The sequence below is a fragment of the Bubalus kerabau genome, chromosome 6 (assembly GCF_029407905.1).
Source record: "Bubalus kerabau isolate K-KA32 ecotype Philippines breed swamp buffalo chromosome 6, PCC_UOA_SB_1v2, whole genome shotgun sequence".
Classification (NCBI taxonomy): domain Eukaryota; kingdom Metazoa; phylum Chordata; class Mammalia; order Artiodactyla; family Bovidae; genus Bubalus; species Bubalus kerabau.
This window is the reverse complement of record NC_073629.1, coordinates 95,082,412-95,103,528: the sequence shown is the minus strand read 5'-3', so window position 1 is coordinate 95,103,528 and position 21,117 is coordinate 95,082,412. Positions and strand designations below refer to the sequence as shown.

Sequence of the window (21,117 nt, the reverse complement as noted above, 5' to 3'; positions counted from 1 at the left end):
GGAGGAGGAGGAGGAAAACATCTGAGCTAATGGGGTAATTTAGGGAACAGGAGAACAGTGAGAATATAAAGTTGAGATTAGGGGACTGGAGGATTGAACTGAACAGAAAATAGGGGGAAAATAAGAGGGTAATCTAGGTTTTGTGCATGTTCCTTTAGCTAAATTATTGTTGCTCTGGAGCCCAGTATGGGGCTTTTGGGAGAGAAGAAAATTATTCTGAAAAAGCAGGATAAATCCTAATTTGAACAGCAGCACATGTAATTGATGAGAAGGGAATAGTGCTAGAAGTTCATGAAGGAGATTGATGTACCAACTATTCTTGGAGAATTGAGATAATTTAAATAGACCTATTATTTATTTAAAAGACTATTTTTAATTTAGAAAAGTGAAGTGTCGCATATGAAGGATGATCTTTTGTACTATTAGACATTGCTGGGATTTATTGCAATTTTTCCCCCCTCTAGGGTTTGGATTCAGGATTTGTTCCTAGTGTCCAGGACTTTGATAAGAAACTTACAGAGGCTGATGCATACCTACAAATCTTGATAGAACAGTTGAAGGTATGATATTTGATTATATATTGAATTGATATAAAGTAGTAAATGTTCCAGAGCTTGATTTTGAGTAAAAACAATTACTTAATGTTACCGACTCGATGGACATGAGTTTGAGCAAGTTCCAGGAGTTGGTGATGGACAGGGAAGCCTGGTGTGCTGCAGTCCATGGGGTCACAAAGAGTCGGACATGACTGAGCAGCAACTGAACTGAATGTTACTTTACAACGCTTACTAGTCCTTCAGCAATTTTAAAAACTAACCTAAACATAATTAGAAGGAAATAAAACAAGGTTAGTTTCATATTTTGTTTAAAAGTTCTCTGAAACTGGTAAATTTTAAGTGGTTTAGTTTTTAAGGGCTTTTTTAATTTGGGTGAGTTAGGAGTTTGGAAGAGGGAGTTAGGAGTTTGGAAGAGTTTATTTCTTTACATCCTTTATCATTACTAAAATTGTCTCCTTCAATTCCCACTTTAAAATTAATTACTAGCAAAGGTCCTGGAAAGAAAAAGAAATGTTGATAAAGTTGAAAGACAAGGCAGAAAAAAACAGGTTCGAACTGACATTTAAAGTTCTTAAAGTCATATATTTTCTTTTGCTTTGTAATACTACCACAGTAATTGATCTTGACTGTTTAAGATAGTTCAGTAGAATTTGACTTGATAACAATGCCTTGGAAAAATACATGTTATCTTGTATTTTAAGAAAGATTATACTTTTAATCCATGTATAAATCATCCCTGGAAGAAATATGGTTGTTTTTCTTTGTTTAGTAAACATATACAATGTAGTAAAATAGCTTGATACTATAATCTTTTCTTTTTTTAATCCTGTAGCTTTTTGATGACAAACTTCAAAACTGCAAAGATGATGAACAGAGAAAGGTAACTTCCATAATCATGATTTTGACTTTAAAAATTTTTAAACCAGGAGCCTTTTGGAGAAGTAATAGAAGGACCTCAGTGTTTTGACTACTTTACTGTTCACCTCTTATAATGTGCCATATAGGTTTTAAGGGGAGTTTTCTGGTGCATTTCTGGTGTGGTTTCATAATTGAACAAAAGAATAACTGAAATTTTTATTATGATACCCTTTTTGTAAGTACCACCTTCCTAGGAATAAGTTCTTTCTGTTGAGGGATCATATGTTGAAGGTAAAAATTCATTAGATTTACATGTGGTCACTTCAGATATTAATAAGGCAACTGGTAAAATTTTCAAAATAAACCAGAAGCCACAGATGAGGACACAAAATGAATGTTGCTTTAATTATAGTTCCTCCCTTTGGGTTTTTGACAACCACTTTGTAGTTTGAATATTATTTTCTTTTTTCAATTAATGTTTTCCTTTTCCTTGACTAGATTTCCTGATGCACCATCATTTATGTTTTTGCATTTATATTAATCATAGCCTTGCATTTGGCTCTTGGTAATATTAGTGAGTCATGTTTAGCTCACCTTCTTAGTTTTGGAATTTAGTTTCATGTCATTTTTAAGCAGCTTTGCAAAGTTTAAAGTGATTCTAAAATAAGCATTTTAAAATCGCATAATGTATCCTATTGAAAAGACAAAACTTGCTTTCAGGTAAGGAATAAGAATGTTTTATATTATTCTTACAAATCTTGAATTGAACCACATGAATTTTATTTGAGGATGCAATCCATAAAGTGTTTGAATTTTTTATTTAAATGTTTGATTTAAATTAAGAAGTACAACTAAAAGCACTCTGCAACCTGCCTGAACTCAGAGTAATGGGTACATTTTTAGTAAAATTCTTTAAATGACTAACCAGTAAAAAACAGCAATGATATCTCCTTGTGTTTCTGACAATTTATTTAAACTTATTTTTCACAGAAAATTGAAACCCTCAAAGAGACAACAAATGTAAGTTATATGTTTGATTAACTCTGGCTTTGCATTAGAAAGTGCTTTAAAATGTTTCTGTTTTAAGCTGCTACTATTAATAAGAACAATTGAGATTTTAATTTTTATGAATTTTTACAAGAGTTTAAGAACTGTGTTATTTTCTAAAGGAATTTAAATGAATAGAATAATCCCTTTAATTGAATTGACTTCAGATGCCATTTTATGTTTCTGGTCTTGTCTTTTTGAGATCCTTGGATAAAAAGTGTTATGCACACACAATGTATATTTGAGTTTTCTGATATACTGGCCTTCTGACATTATGTACTGGACTGCTAATAAAACTTCTATTTTGATAAAAGCATTTTATATACAGATATAGTAGTATTGTAGGTTCACCAGTATTTTGATAGGATCGTTTATTCTCCATAATGCCATGAAAGTCTTGAATGACATTTTGAGAATTTACATTGAGATAGCCTGCTGTTGATCTAAGAATTTGGAAGTTAATCAGATTCATATCCCATTCAGAATCTTCTGATCCATAGTCAGACGCATTATCCATTACGCCACTGGTCCCATACTTAGATGTTATTCAGTGTAAATTAACAATTTTTTGGCATTCCCAAATGATTCATAGAATTGCTAATAATAATTTCATTTGCCACTATCAGCATATTTCCTGGTGTCTCAGACAGTGAAGAATCTGCCTGCAATACAGGAGACCTGTGTTGGATCCCTGAGTCCAGAAGAGCCCCTGGAGAAGGAAACAGCAACCCACTCCAGTATTCTTCCCTCGAGAATCCCATGGCTAGAGGCTACAGTCCAGGGGGTCGCAAAGAGTTAGATGGACACACACACACATATATTAGAACCCACTCGAAATCCAGAGAGGGTATTTCTTATGTAGAGAAGACTTAAAATCCTGTGTATTTGAACTGATTTTTATATTTTAAGCTTTCACATTACATGGCCGTTTTATTGGGGGCAAGATCTAAAATCAGTATTTTGTTTTTGTAGAGCATGGTAGAATCAATTAAACACTGCATTGTGTTGCTGCAGATCGCTAAAGTAAGTAAAGTTTGTTTTTGATTATTTTCATTTAATGGGATTTAAATGTAATGGCATTTTTCTCTAATAACCAAAATACTCAGTTCTGAAATAATAGTACCTTTCTACAGTCAATTTAAGTTCTATTTTGGGGTTCCTGTTACTGTTGAAAAACTATTGTGTTTGGATGTTACTTGCCAGCCTGTGCCTGTTTTTGATGAAGTTATTTGTGATGGTGGCTGGGAAGGAAGGGAGCACATTTGAATGGCTCACCCTTTCCATTATCACTGCTTGAAACACAGACATATTTTGCAAAATCTTTCACAAAAAAGATTTTCTTAGGAAAAAAGGAATTGAATTTTAGCAGAGTTATTTTTGTTCATCCACAATGAAGAGTATAATGGAGATAAAATTGTTTTTTACACATTTTTTCTAGTAGTGAATTACATTAATAAACTGCTATTCCTTATTCATAGAATATATATTTTTGGTTATTGTGATTGGGTAACAATTTCATGGATATTGCCTGCTTTTCTAAAAAATTTTGGTGTATTCAACCTAAAAATGTACTTGATTGCATGATATTTTGAGAAATAAAAATTTTAGTATTTGAAAATAAGTATTAAAAAAAGTTTTGTTTTGTTTTGTTTTTTACCATTGACTGCACCTCTGTGTTTCTAGCCAGTGGCTAAAAGCAGGTGGGCAGCCAATTCAGCAACCAGGTTTGGAAATGTTTAAGTTTTTAATTATTTGACCTATTCTACGTATTCACTTGTATATACGTGTTTGCCTAATAATGAACACTATTTTCCTAGCATTGTTAATGACACAATAGTATAGAAAAATGCATTTCTGCTTAGATAGTATGGCTATTAAGCTTGTAAGTGTAGGGGTGAGGGGAAGTATCATTTTCTTTTGAGGCTATTAAAGTGTCAGAACTTAAGGACTTGTGTTCATTTTCTAGGTATTTTTGATGACTATGCCTGATTTTCTATATATGTTTCTAAATTTCCCATCTATTTTTGTGGATCAGAATATATTCTAAAGGGAAAATAGGGTTGGAGGCATAAAGAGGGGTAAGGTTTTTATTTTGTGTTTTCTTTACTGTGAAATTACATGAGTGGGTTGGGGCATCTACAATTACCCAAAAGCTTATATACAGATAACCAGTAAAAAACGTTAAGCTCAGTGTGAGTAGATAGGTATTTTAGGGAATGTCTTCTCTAGAAAATTGAGGAAGAACTGATAGTGTTTAGACTAATTTGGATCATCTCTGCAAATCATGGAATTCTCCACGCAAGAATACTGCAGTGGGTTGCCATTCCCTTCTCCAGGGTATCTTCCTGACCCAGGGATCAAACCTGGGTCGTCTTTATTGCCGGCAGATTCTTTACAGTCTGAGCTACTAGGGAAGCCCATTCAGTACTTGAGATAGCTGCTCTTTGTAAAACAGAGCAGCCTAGCCTCTTTCAGTAGCTCACCATTTAGCTACCCAAGAAGAACATTTTTGATGCTCTGTCTTTTGAATGAGTTACAATTCAAATTAGAAAAACTTTATTCTAGAAATTTATACAATTAAGTCAGTACTTGCTACCTGTTTGTTTTAGCCCAGCTTAATGGACCTGCATTTCAGTTTAGAATGGATAACATGGATCAAGTAAATGAAGTTTGGCTTTTTAATTTTTTCCAGAAAGAATTTCACTGTTCAAGCTTTTTATGTACAGATATATCCCTCAAATTATTTATGTACCATATGTGAACTCTATGTATTTTTAAACAATTTAAGTGTAAATCAGGCCATGTCACTTGCCTGCTCAAATCCTGTTAATGGTTTCCCACTTCCCTGGAATGGAATCTAAATGACTTAGGATAACTTAATGGCATTTGAGCCATCACTACTCCCTCACTTCATCTTGCTTGATTACACTGTTCTGACAACATTGGCCTGTTTTCTTTTTCTCAGGCCAAGCATTTTCTGCTTCAGGGATTTGTATTTGCTTTCCCCTCTGCCTAGAAGGTATTTCTTCCAGACTTTGGGGTTTGCTTCCTTACTTTTTTTCAAATTTCCACGCACATGAACTCTCTTTGGAGAGACCTTACTGACCACTCGATCTAAAATAATCTTATCCTCCCATTAGTTTTCTTTTTCTTCTTGGCCTTGCATCATTAGCCAGATTTACATGGTATCTTGTTTATTGTCTGTCTACACCTGACTATAATCTCCTTGAATACTTTGTCTTATTTACTACTTGTATTAGAATGCTTGCACTGCCATAACAAAAATACCACAGACCAGGTGACTTCAACACCAGAAATATATTTCTCACAGTTTTGAAGGCTAGAAGTCCAAGATCAGGGTTCCTATGGATATGGTTTCTGGCGAGGACTCGTCCTGGTTTGCAGGCAGCCACCCTCTCACTATGTCCTTACAAGGCCTTCCCTTGGTATGTACACGTTGAAAGTGAGCATGAATGAGAACTTTAATGTCTCTTCTTAAGAGGACACTTAATGGATTGGGGCCCCATCCTTAAGACCTTATTTAACCTTAATTTACTTCCCTTACTCCAAATACAGCCCCGCTAGGGTTAGGGCTTCATTGTTTGAATTGGGGGGTGATGCATAGACATTTACATCATAACACTAGAATGTTGCCTGCCATGAGCCAGGGACCTGATAATAATTGTGAATTTTGAATGCATTTTTTAATACATAATTTGTAATAGTTCATGGTTTAGTATTTCCACTATATGTATGATTTTTTAGTTAGCCATATGACTCATCATCCTTGTAAATTAATCTTTGGCTAATCAGTCAATCTATGATTATTAGTTTTTAAATAATAATGAGAGGCAGCATTACATTATATTTAAGAGCATGGACTTCAGAGCCAGACTGAGTTTGCATCTTTGCTCCACCATTTGAGCAAGTTTATTTACCCTCTCTTTGCTTTGGTTTTCTCCTATAAAAAATGGGATAATAATAGTATCTGTACTCTTACTGGTAGTGTGAAGCTTAAATGAATTACTGTTTGTAGTGCTCTTGGTACCAAGCATTAATTAGTCCTAAATAATTGTTAAGTTTAAAAAAAAAAAAAAAAAAAACCTCTCTAGGAGGGCATAAATTTTAAAGCCACCAAATGGCATTTTGGTATAATTTTGAGAACTGATGGGAATATAGTGTTATAGTTACTTTGGGGGATTATTCTGCCCTGGTGGGTTAATAAAATTTTGTAATCAGCTACTCTGGAAAAGGTACTTTCATCTGAGACTCCAAATAGACACAGCCAAAAAAAGAATATAGATAATTTGATACCTTTGTTGTTTGGGGTTTGATTTAGTATGCAAAGGTTGGGTTTTAATCTTCTTCCAGTTTTCTGAGTCTTTCTTTTTAATTCTCACTCCCTAAAGCTTCCCACCTGCCTGAATGATTAGCGCATTGGTTCCCAAACTTTGCTGCACATTAGAACCACCAGGGGGGCCTTTAACAATTCTGATGCATGCTTCCCACCCCCAGACATTCTTGTAGTTGCTGTGGTGTGTCAGCCTAGGCACTGGATTTTGCAGTTCCCAAGTTGATTCTAATGTGTAGCAAAGTTTGGGCATTCCTTGGTTATTGGGATTTTCGGGTACGTTGTGTTAGCTTATATAACTTCATTCCTCCTTTGAACCATAGGTAGAGACAGCACTGTTCCATTCATGGGGAACTGCAGAGGAAGTAAGGAGTGAGGGGAGGGAGCAGAGTGAAGATAATCTAGGAGACCCCTACAGCAGAGGACTTGATCAGTTCATCAAGATTAGGTGATATGACCAGAAGTCACAACTCATACAAGCAAGGGAAATTAATAATGCATTTTATTTAACTAATTATACCCAAAATAATAGCATTTCAACATGTAATCAATATAAAAATTCATTCACTAATGAAATATTTCATTTTCTCTCTCCTTCTCCTTTAGCACTAAGTCATCACTATCCTGGGTATGTTTTATACTTTGAACTAGCCACATTCAGCTGCTGAATAGCTACATGTGACTAGTGGCTTCCAGACTGGACTTCACAACTCTGGATTATAATTTTAGAACTGAGTTGTCTGGCCATGTCGTGTGCTGTGTGCTCAGTTGTGTCTGACTCTGCGACCCCATGGACTGTAGCCTGCCAGGCTCCTCTGTCCATGGAATTTTGCAGACAAAAATACTGGAATGGGTTGCCATTTCCTACTCTAGGGGATCTTCCCAACCTAGGGATCCAACCCACGTCTCTTGCATCTCCTGCATTGGCAGACATTCTTTACCACTGTGCCACCTAGATACTTTTAAAGTAGATGTGTCTTTAAGTTATCCTTTGATCCCAGATTCTCTCCTTAGAATATTTTTCTTTGTAGACTTTTTCTTTACATCTCAGCATCCATTAATTTCTCATCAGACTTTTCTTAAAATGAGATTTTCTTGTTCAGTCGCTCAGTCGTGTCCGACTCTTTGCAGTACGTCAGGCTTTCCTGTCCTTCTGCATCTCCCTGAGTTTGCTCAAACCCATGTCCATTGAGTTGGTGATGCCATCCAACCATCCTCTGTCGTCCACTTCTCCTCCTGCCCTCAGTCTTTCCCAGCATCAGGGTCTTTTTTCCAATGAGTCAGTTCTTCGCATCAGGTGGCCAAAGTATTGGAGTTTCAGCTTCAACATCAGTCCTTCCAGTGAACACCCAGGACTGATCTTGCAGTGCAGGGGACTCTCCAACACCACAGTTCAAAAGCATGAATTCTTCGGCACTCAGCCTTCTTTATGTCCAACTCTCACATACATCATAAAATTCGCTCATTTAAAGTTTATGCTTTAATGGTTTTTGGTATATTTACAAAGTTGTACAGCCATCACTATAATCTAATTTTAGCACATTTTATCACCACCCCCCAACAAAGAAGCACCAGACCTATGAAGAGTTCAGTCCCTATACCTCTTTCCCTCACTCACCCTTGCTCCTGCCTCTCCTCTAATTCCTGGCAACTACTAATCTATTTTCTGTCTTAAACTTGCCTATGGGGCTTCCCAAGTGGTACAGTGGTAAAGAATGCACTTGCCAATTCAGGAGAGGTGGGTTCGACCTCTTGGTTGGGAACATCCCCCGCAGTAGGATATAGCAACCCATTCCATTACTTTTGCCTAGAAAATTCCATGGACAGAGGAGCCTGGCAGGCTACCATCCATGGGGTCACAAAGTCGAACATGACTTGAGTACACACGCCACAGCACAGACTTGCATATTCTGGACATTTTATATATTTAGGATCATATAGTACGGGGTATTTTGTGACAGGCATCTTTCACTTAGTATAATGTTTTCAAGGTTGATCATGTGGTAGCATGAATCAGGACCAAATTCCTTTTAATTGCTGAATTTTGTTAATGATATACAACATTTGGCTTGTTTTCGGTTTTTGACCATTATGAATAATGCCTCTCTGAACATTTGTGTATGATGTTTTTGTGTGGATGCTTATTTTCATTTCTATTAAGTACATACCTAGGAGTGGAGTTACTGGGTTAGGGTAACTCTCTGTTTAACTTTTTGAGAAACTGCTAGACTACTTTTCAAAGCAGCCACACCATTTTATATTCTCTTCATAATGCGTAAAGGTTCTATTTGCCCCACGTCCTCACCAACATTTGTGATTATCTTTTTGATTATAGCCATGCTAGTGGTGTCTCGTAGTGATTTTCATTTGCATTTCTGGAAAAGTGTTCACATTCTTTGCTCATTTTTTTAGATGGCTGTTTTAATCTTATTATTTAGTTGTAAGGGTGATTTTATGTCTTCTGGATACAACTTATCAGATACATGACTTAGAAATTTTTCTTCAAGTCTGTGGGTTGTCCTTTTACTTTCTTTATAGTGTCCTGAGAAGCATGGGAATTTTAAATTTGATAAAATCCAATTTATCAGTCTTCTATTGCTTTTGGCTTTGGTGACTTTTCTGAGAAATCATTGCCTAAGCCTCAATTACAAAGATTTATTCCTGTGTTTTCTTTTGAGTCGTATAGTTTTAGCTCTTACATTTAAGTCAATGTATAATCTACTTTGAGTTAATCTTTGTGGTGTTAGGTATGGATCCAAGTTCTTTTTTTTTTTTTTTTTTAATGTGGATATCCAGTTGTCCTAGTCCCATTGTTGAATGTCATCAAACTGAATTGGAAATTTTCTTTCATCTCCATAGCATATTTATTTTTTAATTTATGTAATAAGCACATGTATAGGCCCATAATTAAGAGAGCTTTCATTAGACTCCATTTCCTTATTAGAAAGATGAGAATATATTTCATAAATTTTGTCAGTAAGCATGGTTTTAAAATACTGGAGTCTATCAGTTCAGTTCAGTTCAGTCGCTCATTCGTGTCCGACTCTTTGCGACCCCATGAATCGCAGCACGCCAGGCCTCCCTGTCCAGCACCAACTCCCGGAGTTCACCCAGACTTACGTCCATCGAGTCAGTGATGCCATCCAGCCATCTCATCCTCTGTCGTCCCCTTCTCCTCTTGCCCCCAATCCCTCCCAGCATCAGAGTCTTTTCCAATGAGTCAACTCTTCGCATGAGGTGGCCAAAGTACTGGACTTTCAGCTTTAGCATCATTCCTTCCAAAGAAATCCCAGGGCCGATCTCCTTCAGAATGGACTGGTTGGATCTCCTTGCAGTCCAAGGGACTCTCAAGAGTCTTCTCCAACACCACAGTTCAGAAGCATCAATTCTTCGGTGCTCACCCTTCTTCACAGTCCAACTCTCACATCCATACATGACCGCAGGAAAAACCATAGCCTTGACTAGACGGAGTTTTGTTGGCAAAGTAATGTCTCTGCTTTTGAATGTGCTATCTAGGTTGGTCATAACTTTCCTTCCAAGCAGTAAGCATCTTTTAATTTCATGGCTGCAGTCACCATCTGGAGTCTATAATTCTGGTCAAAAGTCTTCCCAAATTATATTGTGCTGGTGTTTTTGTTATGACCATATTTCCAGATCTCAGTCATGTTGGTTTGTTTAAAGAAGAGAATATCCATTGTGTTAAGGAATGAGGGGTGTAAAATCAGATAAACATATTTATAATCTAAGTGTGAAGTAACATTAGATCCTTTCTTTGTTTAATTAACATAATTCACATTGATTTCAGTTGAATCTCTGGTTCAGTAGTACTTGAAATTGAGCTTTAGCTGACCCTGATAAAAGGCAACTTGTGGTTTACATACAAAACAAGAACAATAAAATTTTTAAAAAGAAAAGTAGGGTGGGGTGGGAATGAGTGTTGTAAACCCTTTAAAATAATAGAACAAAATTCCTTAAGTTCATGATGGGAATGGATTGGTACTAAGGTGTTTAATAGTCTGTAGGTTCATCTAGATTTGACTCTGCCTTGAAAGATAAAGCACAACAGTAACAAAAATAGTAAACCCTGCCTTAAAATACCCTGTAGATAGCATTTATTATTGAGAACACTTTGAGGGAAAAATTGTCAGATATTTATTTTTTTCTTCCAGTTTTATTGAGATACAGGAGACTGCACTGTGTAAGTTATGGGTGTGATTGACTTTACTATTAATACATCATAAAAGTTTATTACAGTCTGTTTAGTGAGCATCCATTATGTCATTTAGATACAAAATCAGAGAAATAGAAAAAAATTTTTGTGTGATAAGAACTCGTAAGGTTACTTTCTTAGCCACTTTAATATATAACATACAGCAGTGTTAGTTACAAGTATCATGTTGTACATTACATTCCTAGTACTTATTTATCTTAAAACTGGATATTTAAGTTTATTTAAGTTACACCAGAAGTAAAAGTGGTGGTTTTCTTAGATAATATGATATACTATATCAATAATGTGTTGCTATATAACAAACCCGATCTGTCTTAAAATAGCTGTCATTTATCTTGCTCACAAATCTGGGGGTGATCTGGGTAGGCCCCATGACCTGTTTCTGTTTCACACAGTGCCTGTTGTTAGCCTAACTTCAGGCGGAGGGGGAGGTACCAGAGGATGCACTTTCAAGATGACTAACTCACATGCTTGGGAAATTGAGCTGCAGCCGAGGTTCTCCTCCACATAGTTCTTTTTACAATTGTTTGGCCTTTCTCACAGTGTGGTGATTGGGTTCCAAGAAGACAAGGCATTTCTGTGACCTGGTCTCAGAAGTCGTAGTCACTTCTGTTATGTTTATTGGTAGAGACAATCACCAAGTTTTGAGGATAGGGGCCATGAACTCTACCTCTTGTTGGGGCCATTTTTGGAAATTTTAATCTACCCCATGTGTTTCTTTCCACTTTATTGCCACTTAACATGTATTTCTGAGAAATTCTTTGGAAAAAAATCAATTTAATGTTTAGAAGTTAGTAGAAAACTAAAAGTAAAATAAAATAATATCTGAGCAAGAAACTTTAAAATTTTCCTTTCTCTGTAGTTCTCAAGATTTTATTTTCAACTGCCTCTATTAAGAATTACTGAAACTTTGGATATTGTAAATACATAGTTAATTTACTTGTGCAAATCCCAGCATGAATTACGTACTTATCAACATGCTTTTATTTTCAAGGATATACAAAGGAAGTATGCATTGTGTTGGCAGTTTATAAGGCCACCCCTGGGTTTGGTGATGTTCTTGGAGGGCACAGCATGTAGCTGTCCTCACAGATATGGTTTATTACAGCAGAGGAGCCAAAGCAAAATCAGCAAAGGAAAAAGGCACATGGGGCCAAATTCAGAGGAAACTAGGCCCAGACTTCCAAGAGTCTTCTCTCAGTGCGGTCATACAAGGGGTGTGCTTAATTCCTCCAGCAACAGATTGTGACAACATATGTGAAATGTCTGCCAGGGAAGCTTATTAACGACTTGGTGCCCAACGTTTTTATTGGGGTCTTGTCCTGTAAGCACTCTTTACCTTGCACTTACCAAATGCCAGAGTCCCCAAAGGAAAGCAGGTGTTCAGCATAAATCAACCATTTGGGTTGCTTAAGCAGTTCAGGCACAGTGAAGTACCCTTATGATAGTTGGGTGCTGGGAACCCTCCTAAAATCCAAGTTCCCAGACACCAGCCAAAGGCCAACTTTGTAGGCAGGCTTTTCTAAGGATAGCTCTTTCAGGCCTGCTGTGTTAATGCTTTCTTTAAAAAAAATTATCCCCTAATCTTTAAATTGTTCTTGATTGACCCTTCAATGTTGTAAATTCTGAGTAAACTCCATAGTTAAAGAGTTGAACATAAATGAGATATAACTTGGCTGTTAACTTTAAAACCAAAACCAAATATCAATTTCTGTTAAAACTTGAAAGCTTCCTGATAGTATGGAGTTGAAACATTAACAGTTTTAAGCTAAATATATTGTCTGTGTATTACTAATAGATGGATTATAGTTACAGGATCAAATACGTTCAATAACTTTCCACCAACTTCTTAAATACATCCTTGGAGAGGAGAGACGAGTCTTAAGGAGCATAAGTTCTGGAACTAAACTATATGTCTTCGAGTCCTGGTTTCTCACACTTTCTCAGTTTTCTCATCTATCCAAGGGGGATAATAATAGTACCTACTTGATAGAGTTATAGGTGGAATAGGTGAATTAATATACACACATATCTTGCTTTGTTACATTTTGCAGATACTACCTTTTACAAATTGAAGGTTTGTGGCAGCCTTGTGTCGAGCAAGTCTATTGGCGTCATTTTTGCAACAGCATTTGCTCACTTTGTGGTCTGTCACATTTTGGTAATTCTCACAATATTTCAGACTTTTTCATTATTACTGTATTTGTTATGGCTATCTGTGATCAGTGGTCTTTGATATTACTACTGCAACTCACTGAAGGCTCAGATGATGGTTAGCATCTTTTAGCAATAAAGTATTTAAAATTAAGGTATGGACATTGTTTTTTAAGACATAATGCTGCTGCACACTTGATAAACTAGCAGGATAGTGTAAATACAACTTGTATGTGCACTGGGAAACCAAATAATTTGTGTTAGTTGCTTTATTGTGATATTTGTTTTATTGTGGTGGACTGGAATATCTATGAGGTCTATGGCTGTATGTAAAATATCTGCCAGGTAGTGTGTGTTAACCCCTATATCATCATTCTGTGGTTATAGTAATTATGATTGTCATATCTTTAAAGTACAGTAAGAGATTGGGGGTGTGGAGAGTTGGAATAATTTGCTATAAAGTTAAACCCAGAAGTATTTAGGACCTTTAATCCTCAATTAATGTATCTACTTTAATCATTGGTACCAATGTGCCTGCACAGTTCAATAGGATATTTCTACAAATAATTAAATGCCTGTATAGAAAAATAATTTCCATGTTTTTGGTTAGAATTCTGTTTGGCTAGGAATGGACAAGTGAAACTATCTTAGTGGAAACAGATCAGTAGTTTTCTAACATTGTTGATTACACAGTAAAATAAGCTTTCTTACTAGGGAAGAGAGTACACAAGGTGTTAACTTAAATGAAAGAATGAAGTTAATATTTTTAACATTTCTCCTTAAGGACCAGTATATTGCGGAGAATCACGCAGATGGAATTATAGTAAGTTTAATCTAATCTTTACTCCACTTTACTTCTGCAGAGCATTAATAACCAGTTATGTCAGGAGAAGCCTGAATTTCCACTTATTTTTCAACACAAATCCCTCTTTTTACCCACTCACTGCTCTCTATTGTTGATTCTTGCAATTTTCCTTGAGCTCTTACAGTTGGCCGTCTTTCAACAATCATTTGGAGGGGAAATTTAGATCTTAAAATTAAGTATTGGTTCTTATTGAATCACCTTGCATGTGTTAACTTGATGGGTTAATCATGGTGTAAAAATGCGGCTTTTATGACTAAATACTGCATAACTCACAATGCTACATTTCTTGGCAAACTGTTTCTAATGAAAGTAGGGGGCACAGTACTGAAACATATCTTAATCTAATTATATGTTTATAGGTTTCTTTTTTTTTTTTTTTTTTCTTTTTAGATTCTGTGTATTGTGTTAGCTGTGTTAGCCGCTGTGGTGTATACTGCTTTTTTGTAGCAGCAGGTTGCAATGTGAATTTTTTCACATATAGCCATTTTCTCTTCTTTCCTCCCCTTGGTTTTTTAGTCTTCCCTTATATTCAACTTGCCCACCTAAAAGAAAATTTTATTGGAAATAAAAGTTAGAGTTTGAAGGTTTGCAGTTTAAGCTTCCCTGATTTTATGATACATGTGTGACTTGTGTTCAGACTGTATTTTTGAAGCATGAGGCAACCTCTTTTTTTAGTCTTGAGGCTTTACAAATGCCAGAGGTCTGCAAACTCATTTTGTAAATCTTCAAAACCATCTTATGATTATACTTGAAAGGATGAGTATGTTATCTTTTTATTTGCTTTAAAATGAACACCAAGTTAGATGTCTATGTTGTTTACATATTTCTTGAGAAAACAGAGATAAGAGAAACATTTTAAAAATTTGAATTAAACACATTGAAATATTTGTTTCTCTTCACAGCATGAATTCAGGGTTTGAGCCCTGGTGATTTAATAGAACTATGTGATATAAACACAATACAATATAATATACCTCTTCCTGAGATAGCAGTTAAGATTATAAGCCTCATGGAAAAAGACTATGTAAGTTGTCTAGAATTTCATGGGAACCCCTAACACCTTAAGGAAAATTAATGATGGCAGTTATTTTTATCTCTTTTCCCTCAAAGCAAATCAATTACTTTTTATTATGTTAAACAAGTTTTATAAAGCATACCAAAAATGTTTGATTATTTGCAGTTTAAAAACATCTAGAAAGTTTATACTCATAGAAAACCTAAACTTATAGAAAACAGACATATTTGAATCATTTGATTAGGGACCATAGCATTTTTCCTTAAGGGTTTTTTTTTTTCTTTTTTTTTTTTTTTTTTTTTTTTTTTTAAAGAGGAGTTGTTTATGGTTTAGGCCTTGAACCCAGACTGCTAGGACGTAGCCCTTCCACTTACTAGCTGTGACTACAGGCAAGTTACTTAACCTTTGAGTCTTCTTTTCCTCATCTATAAAGAAAAGTGACTTCTACCTCAGAGGGTTGTTGTAAGATAGTATGCACAGAGTACTCAATAAATGTTAGCTGTATATACATGTATATGTAGATAATTAATCCTGGAGAAGGAAATGGCAATCCACTCCAGTACTGTTGCCTGGAAAATCTCATGGACAGAGGAGCTTGGCAGGCTACAGTCCATGGGGTCGCAAAGAGCCGGACACAACTGAGCAACTTCACTTTCGACTTCACTTAAATAATTAATATATTTTGTATTGAATCGCACTTCTCAAGCTCTTCACGTTCTTTTTTAAAGCAAAGCATAGAATATTATTTGACATATTTTAGCCTGAAGTTGATCGATCACAGATTGTTAGATATGTGTAGAATAGTTGTGTTTTCTGTTAACAACAGCAGCAAGAAATATTTGGTACCTTTAACATACATCTTAAAAAGTCTAAAAGTGTTCTGTGGGATTGACAAGCCTAATAATCTTAGGCTTTTGAAAAATGGGACATTGCATTCAAAAGATAGAATTCTGGTCCATTTTTCCAAAGTTATTTTATTTCTTAGCATCTTTATAAATTTTACTTACATTAATGTAATAGGTGGGAATAAGGAGGCAGCATGTTCTTGTTCCTGTGGCTCAAAGTATTAGAAGTGGGATTTTGCCTTTGTTAAAGCACCTGGGTCCCTTTAGAGAAAAATTACTATGTAAAAATAAGAAATATATTCTAAGGACAGTTCCAGGATTGTTGAGACACTTGTTTAGTTATTATGGCCCAGCCTGGTATCTGAAAATAGAATCCTAAAGTAATAACTAAAAAGCCCTTAGAGACCATAGCATCCAGATATTTCTTCATTTTATACACTGGGAAGGTGAGGCCCACAGCAGATTAGACTTGCCAGGTCACTGGTAGAGCAAGGATTCTAGGAATTAAAGTTTTAAGTCTCTGTTTCTGTGCTTTTCCTAATGCTTTGGAACTTTACCCACTTTACAAATTATTAATTATTGTTTTCAGAGTTTCTTCTCTGTGTCCTTTATTTCCTAGGCCTAGAATATTTATGGTAGGTAGACTGTTGTGACAGAATTCTTGTGTTTAAATTACTTAATTTAAGAGATCTGATTTAGTGATTTTTCTATATACAGAGAGGGGGTTTAAGAAAAAAATTAACTTAGGTATTAAATAAGAATGCTATAAGAAACTTTCCCATTATCTCAATTTCCATTGTTAGGTGCTTTTAAATTTTCACAAATGCTTTTGAAGCTCATTCATCAGTAAAAATACATCTTTTCTAATTCTATTTTAGTATTTTCTGTTATAAGCTCTACCTAATACATATTTGAAGTTTAGTTTTCCAGATCAAGGAAAGCTGAAGAATTTAAGTTTTTATTTCTTGGATTTTATCTAATGTCATCTTCTAAATGGTGGATTTAAACTTTACTTTGGCAAAGACCTTGGTTTAAAATCTCACCCTCCTCCAAAAAAAAAAAAAAAAATCAGGAAGCTGTGGAGTCTTGTTTTTAAAATACCATTATGCTGGCAAAATAGTTTCTTGGCTTGGAGTCAGAAAACCTAGGCTTTTTCTCTCTCTCTCTCTCAAATGTAACTACATATTTGAGTATTTTTTTTCCTTCTAAATCCTCAAGAAAAAAAAAGCTTGTTTCCCCGCAACAACTAATTAGGAGACAAGTTTCTTTGCCTTTAGTGACTGTAAAACTAGATGCCTATACAGTGCAATACACATTGATGGAAGGTGGCTATAGTATGGGATGTAAAGATAAGATTATAGTGGTGCAAGTGTATTAGGTCGTTGTAGGTATAATGCTCATTAATAACAAAGTAAGAGCATTTCTCCCCACTTTGATATTTGTGTTGAATTAAAAATTTGAGAAGCACTGAGTTGAATTGAGAATTTATTGTTTTGGCTTCCTGAAATCATTCTACAACTCTTTCCATGTGTTTTCATTTGGCTTCACCTTTCTATGTGACAGATTGATTCATTTTTCCTACTTACTATGATTTTTGAGAAAATTTTTTATAAGAAACCCTTAGCCTGCTGTATAGTAAAGTTGTTTTATTTCCTCCTTGAAATTTGACCAACATGTCTGTATAGCTGCTCCCAGGACTTTGCTGTCAGAAATGTGGGCATTTCATACATTTGGGAAGGTCAACACCAGAAGGGTAATTACAATAAAAATAACTATACTGTGTTTCTTTACCTCAGAGTACTATTAATCCTGTGGATGCAATATATCAACCTAGTCCCTTGGAACCTGTGGTCAACACAATGCCTTCCCAGACTGTCTTACCTCCAGGTATAGTATAGTATTTGGAAAATTGTTTCACAGATTCATTAATGACAAAAAAAATCTTTTTTTTTTAATGGCAGTTGTAGTAATCTTGAAGAGCTCTGTTTTTTTTTTTAAAAAAAAAAAGTAAAAGGGATCTCACACACAAATACAGCCAAAAATGAACTGGAAAAAAATCATACTATTTTGGGGATTGGAGCTTTTTAAATACAATTCAAAAGGTTTTGGTTTTCAAAGTGAGATGGAAGACAAACATGATTACTTGGATTAGCTGATAGGACTGAATCCTATGACCTAGGATTTATGGCTACCAAGGAAAACATAATATACCTTGATCTACTTGAAGGTAACCCAGAAATGTTCTATTTTTGTGTATTCTTTATAACTCTGAATTATACAAGTGTACTTTTTTGTGGCATCCAACATTTCAGTTGTTGGGTGAAATGTTCTCATTGGTGATGAAGTTAAGTCAGAAATTTTACTGGGGAAAAAAAAATCTGTTTAAAATTACTTACAAGTATGTGAGGTCTTTTTAGGAATTTTTTCTCCTTAGGAGAAAATTAGGAGCATAATATGTCATGAGACTAAAGAGGAAGTACTGTGCCACATTTTAGATTTTACATGTGGTTTAATCCTCGGGTGCATGCTGTGTGCTTGTTAAGTTGCTCAGTCGTGTCCAACTCTTTGCAACCTATGGACCAGGCTCCTCTGTCTATGGGATTCTCCAGACAAGAATACTGGAGTGGGTTTCTATACCTTCCTTCAGAGGATCTTCCCAACCTGGGGGTCAAACCCAAATTTCTTAGGTCTGATGCATTGGCAAACAGATTCCTTACCTCTGAGCCATTTGAGAAGCCCATCCTCAGGGAGGAAACAGTTTATCATCAGAAGCATTTGCTGGCTGTACAGAGCAATTGTGCTAAGATATTGGCCTATCTTGACTAGTCCTTGATATCCCACCTAGTGTCTCAGTACTCGGTAGCCTACCATCATTGAGTTTAAAGAGGATAGGGCATCGGAAAGGAGTAGCAGCATGACAAGTGACTTACTGGAATATAGTCTCAAAAGTTACTGGTCTTTAAGATTTTGAATTCCACAGAGTTGTAGTTAAAAGTTATGTTTGGCTTTTTCTCTCACTTATTTCACATCTTAAATCTCCTAGAACCTACTCAGTTGTGTAAGTCAGAGCAGCGTCCATCTTCTCTACCAGTTGGACCTGTATTAGCAACCTTGGGACATCATCAGACTCCAACACCAAATAGTACAGGTACAGATTGTGTGCTTCCTTTACTTCTCATAACTGCCCATTAACACTTGAGATTTGTGTTTGATTACGGATGGGAAAAGATTGAAGAAAGGTGGTATATTTTGCATTGGAGATACCTTAGTTTTACTTTTATAGTTCCATCCATGAAGTGGTTAGCTTTGTGATTGAACCAGAAATTTAATAATAATTATAAAGACTCTGATGCTGAGAGGGATTGGGGGCAGGAGGAAAAGGGGACGACAGAGGATGAGATGGCTGGATGGCATCACTGACTTGATGGACGTGAGTTTGAGTGAACTCCGGGAGTTGGTAATGGACAGGGAGGCCTGGTGTGCTACAATTCATGGGTCGCAAAGAGTCAGACACGACTGAGCGACTGAACTGAACTGATAATTTATATGAAATAAATTATTGCAGAATTTTGTGTATTTATTGAGATTTATTTTGAAGATATGTATTGACTTTTTTAAAAAATTGCTCAGGTTAGATTTATATACTTTCTTATTGTAAAGGAATCAAATAATACAGAAGTATGAGAACAAAAGCTGTAAATCTCCTTTACTGTTTGTTGTTTGCATACATGTATGTACATGTCTACCTGTATTGCATACTTTTATTACTGTTTTTGTTCTAACCTAAATGAGATCATACGGTTCTGTGACTTTCTCAATTTTCATTTAACCGAGAACCATTTAGAGAACTTTCTGTGTTTATACACTTAGGTCTGCAACATACTTTTTACAGCTGCTCAAGCTGTTTTCCTGCTGATGGACATTTAGGTTGATTACAGTAATTTCCTGTTATAAGCAGTATTTCAGGGAATACTCTTCAACAGCAGCTTGGGCACATAATATATTTTTATGGATAGATTTATCGGTCACATTTTTCACCAATTTTATAAGCATAAAAGGATACTTGATTTAATTTGCATTTTCTGAATTTGTTTAGATTCCTGGTCTTTATTTTTTTCTCTGATTCACAAGGATACTATCAATGTTAGTATAGATTTATTCCTTATTTTAAAACTAATCAGGTTGATGTTGAGTTATCAGTTGAACCAAACGCAAGGGAGCACTTGGTTTTTGTCCCTATTACACCTGGAGGCCAAAATCAAAACCACATGAAGGACATGGGAGATGAGCTCCTGCTATTGCTCCACAGATTCTTTCCTGGGTGGGAATTTCCTGTGTAATAATGAAAAGCTACCTTGTGATTTTTAGCCCAGTATGAAATTTGAATTAGTAAAGATGCTGATACTGTTACTTTGGATTTTTAATATTTAACAGCCTGAACCATATGTCTTCTTAATTTTGGAAAAAAGCAAGCAACAAGAAGAGCTCTCTTATTTGAAACTGTAAAGTGATGATAAGCAATTTGAATAATAAGATTGAGATGTTTGGCTGACTTTTTTGTGTATATCATTACACTTTGCCATTTTAAAAATTGTATCTGTGTTTCTTTTTTTATAAAGAGGAATTATGTTAGAATTTTGAAATAGCCAAAATATATCCATTTGGAAATATAAAATACTAGTCAGTTACAAACTTTGAAAAAGTTTGCATTTTTTATGTACATGAAGTTTAGAGTCATTAATTAGTTATAAATAATGATAAATAATTTAGGATAAATTATTTCAGGAGGCATTATAAAAATATAACATTGTAGAGTAGGTGGATTTAAAGAAATCTTTTCTGGTTTATGTCTTGTTTGATTTTTCAGCCTAAATTCTTCATCTTTCTTTCCTTCATCTCGGTCACTAATACATAAAAAGTTTTTTCTCATAAGGAAAACTCAATTCTTTGGATTGCAGTTCCCATTCTAACTCATTTTCTTCTTGAATACATTTTCAGTTTTGTGTGGTTGCCAGGACTGTTTGCATATTACTTAATCATTTGTATTTCCTGGTCTCTTTCTTCCTTTCTCTGTCATTTTCCCCCCCTTATTTCAATAAGGGAAAATTTATTTCCCATCTTATTGCTGGTATGGAGCAGGGCAGGTGGGTGAGGAGAAGATTTTAAAGTCATTTGCTAAGATGAACTATCTCTG

At 35.3% G+C, this 21,117-nt stretch overlaps 1 protein-coding gene across 7 annotated transcripts in view; it reads left to right on the top strand.

Annotated features, from left to right (window-relative positions):
* OSBPL9 (oxysterol binding protein like 9) overlaps window positions 1–21,117 on the top strand; it is a 164,439-nt gene that overhangs the window by 121,958 nt on the left and 21,364 nt on the right. For 5 of the 7 annotated variants that reach the window (XM_055585926.1, XM_055585924.1, XM_055585930.1 and 2 more), the window contains 7 exons: window positions 465–560; window positions 1,390–1,437; window positions 2,406–2,435; window positions 3,435–3,485; window positions 13,983–14,021; window positions 17,720–17,810; window positions 18,967–19,071. In XM_055585926.1, the coding sequence (XP_055441901.1) occupies window positions 465–560; window positions 1,390–1,437; window positions 2,406–2,435; window positions 3,435–3,485; window positions 13,983–14,021; window positions 17,720–17,810; window positions 18,967–19,071 (460 nt within the window). The remainder of the gene's footprint in view (window positions 1–464; window positions 561–1,389; window positions 1,438–2,405; window positions 2,436–3,434; window positions 3,486–13,982; window positions 14,022–17,719; window positions 17,811–18,966; window positions 19,072–21,117) is intronic. The other 2 variants (XM_055585927.1, XM_055585925.1) reach the window with 1 other exon arrangement.